At 48.8% G+C, this 2,811-nt stretch overlaps 1 protein-coding gene across 1 annotated transcript; it reads left to right on the top strand.

Moving 5' to 3' along the window:
• The first annotated feature begins 816 nt into the window (after positions 1 to 816).
• LOC104577139 (vitelline membrane outer layer protein 1) lies at positions 817 to 2,578 on the top strand. The gene is made up of 3 exons (XM_010224588.2): positions 817 to 987; positions 1,620 to 1,723; positions 2,284 to 2,578. The coding sequence occupies exons 1-3, from the start codon at positions 817 to 819 to the stop codon at positions 2,576 to 2,578; spliced, it is 570 nt and encodes a 189-aa protein (XP_010222890.2).
• Positions 2,579 to 2,811: the final 233 nt, after the last annotated feature.

Genomic DNA, 2,811 nt, shown 5'->3' with positions numbered 1-2,811 from the left:
TCCTGATGTGCAGCGTGCTGGACATGAGCCAGCAGCATGTCCTGACAGCAAAGGCCAGCAGCTGTATGAGAAGGAGGAGAATCAGAGATCAAAGGAAGTGAGTGTTCCCTTTTACTTTTCACTTGTTAGACTATGTATGGACTATTGCGTATGGTTTTGGGCTCCTCGATACAAGGTGACATCAGTGAATGGTAGCAAGTTCAGTGAAAGGCCACTGAAACGGCTGGAGGCTGGGCACTTGCCCTGTGAGAATATGTTTCCATCTTTGCTTAGTCACCTACATTTATGCATCTCTCAAAGCAAAATGCAGTGGTTTCCAGCAGAGGCTCTTTGCTTAACCCCAGCAGGACAGAGAGAGATAGAAAGCAAGTGGGAACTTTCTCAGAGCAAAGCTCACTAAGACCCATCCACCTCCATTTCACCTTGGCCCTATTAGAGATTTCCTTCCTGGCCAGTCCCGCACCCCTCACACCCTCCTCACCACATTTTCAGGACTGTCCTCAAAGCCACAGCACCCGCTCAGGGTCTGTATCTCAGCTCTGCCTCACTTCCCTCACAAGAACTATTTTTTTTCCATTGCCCCTGCAAGCTTCATCCGGTCACCGGTGATACCCCTTCTGTTTGGCAAGGGTGGCCCCAGTCCTGAGTGACAGGCAGTTAACCGGAGCAGCACATAGCAACAACCAGCGGTGCCCTCAGGGTTTGTTGACGCTTCTCCCAAGGACTCCCACCCACCTCCCTGCCTCATATATTGCCTCCGTCCCAGCTGCTCTATGCATCACCTCTGTCCAGCAAGACACAGAGCAGATCCACACTATGCATCCTCTCATCAATGCCTTCCTCTTCCTGCTGGGCTCCTGCTGCCTTCGAGGCACAGAGGCTCGACAATTTGAGTCCATCCTCACTGTGCCCAATGGAGGACTCTGGGGCACTTGGGGGAAGCCACATTTTTGCCCCAAAGGTTACGCTAAGGGATTTGAACTGAAGGTAAGGTTTCACTCCTTTTACAAGGGCGGGAAAGAAAAAACCTCATTATGAAATTAGTTTCTCTCATTCAGGTCTCAGTAGGGCTGTCAGCAACACTTAGTCCCACTGCAGCAGTGTTTGCATTGTAACTTTACTGTTCATACAGGCTTATCAGCAAGAAATCTCTACTGCACATTAGCTCTTCAAACTCCCTTCCAATGAGTGATTTCTCACCAGGGGAGTCCATGGGATATGCACAGGCCAGGGATCTGTTCTTTACAGCTCATTCATTCCCAAAGGCCTGGATCAATTTCCACCTCTCAAGATTCTAGCGCTCGGGTTCAGTGCACACAACCAGACTGTGGGCATGTCAGAAGGGCAGCAGACACCAAATGTTCCTCTGTGTCCAGAAGCTCTGCTCTGCCATTCGGATAAGAACAGAGGTAGGCAGCAGCAAAAATGGCTCACTAGAAAAGGCTGTGGAGCTGCCTTAGAAACTCTTTGCTTAGCAGCACTAAGATGTGTCTGGTTGCCTCTCTCAGAGTCTCCTAACACCTCTACCAAGGCTCATTTTTTCTATCCTTTCTAATGGCACAGCAAGTTGGTCATTCACTGATGACAGTGACGCTCCCATGTTTGCCCACTCTTCTAAGGTGGAGTCCAAGCAGGGATTCTGGCTCTTTGGTGATGACACAGCTCTGAATGGCATCCGCCTGCTCTGCACAGACGGCACAACCATTGAGTCCTCAGTGGGGCGGTGAGTAGCCTTTCCTTTGTCATTCTTCCTTCACAACAGCAGCTTTGGGTAAAAAATGAAAAGCAGTCCATTGTTTTTCTGTAACTATCCCCAAACTCTTGTGAAGGTGGTTCTCCTGCCCCACGTGTACCCTTTAGCCACAAAGTGTGAATATCTTAGCGTAATATCTTTTCCCAGAGAAGGGAATAGATTTTGAAAAGATCCTGAAGTCAGGAAAGGGAACTGCAGATATCTAATCCTGAGTATTTTCTTTTTCCTTTTCCTCAAATGCTTTGGAGAAAGACATTGATGTCTTATAATAATAGGGATGACAAAAGAAGCAGCTAAACTCCCCAAGGAGTCCTGTAGCAATAGGGCAGCCCAGGCCTGTTGATAGCTGGGTACCGAGGGGGAAAGACAAAAACACTCAAGGGAAGTAGAGTGAAAGAAATCCTCCGCGAAATTAACTGTTCTGTAAACATCCTGCCTGAGGACCATCAAGGTTTCACGAAGGTGCAGGGTTGTTTTCAGGTGAGCAGAGGCTGAATACAGATTGGGAAGTTGTTTCTTCTCTCTGGCAGGTGGGGAACCTGGACAAAGGCCCAGTTCTGCACCAGTAACAAGATAATTTCCTTCTCACTGCGTGTGGAATCACAGCAGTATCTGCTTGATGACACGGCGGCCAACAATGTGATATTCCTCTGCTCTGATGGAACACAGCTGGAAGGCCATGGACTTTCAGGGGGTCAATATGGCCCATGGAGCGAAAGCTGCAAATCTGCAGCCGTCTGTGGGCTCCAGACAAAGGTAGCTAAACCCAAGGGAAAGGGGGATGACACAGCTCTCAACAGTGTGAAATTATACTGCTGTAGCTAAGTCCAAACCCTCTACCTCAGTATTCACAAGGTGATCCACCATTAAAGCTTGAGTTTGTCCTTATGCAAGGGGCGGTGTGCATTTTTTCAATCAAATTCTGCTGGGGGTAGCTGTGTAGGGCGGCTCCTGGACCCAATGGGTTTCCTCCTACCCCAGCCTGATGATTGTGATTCTTGGTCCCAGTTCTTTCAATACTGAGGCTCACCACATTCCAGTGGTGCATAAGCATGTGC

This window comes from Tinamus guttatus, unplaced genomic scaffold (assembly GCF_059628265.1).
Source record: "Tinamus guttatus ecotype Peru unplaced genomic scaffold, ASM5962826v1 Tinamus_guttatus_pri_ptg000150l, whole genome shotgun sequence".
In the NCBI taxonomy this organism is placed as follows: domain Eukaryota; kingdom Metazoa; phylum Chordata; class Aves; order Tinamiformes; family Tinamidae; genus Tinamus; species Tinamus guttatus.
The sequence above is the reverse complement of the archived record's forward strand: the minus strand, read 5'-3'. Positions and strand labels throughout refer to the sequence as shown.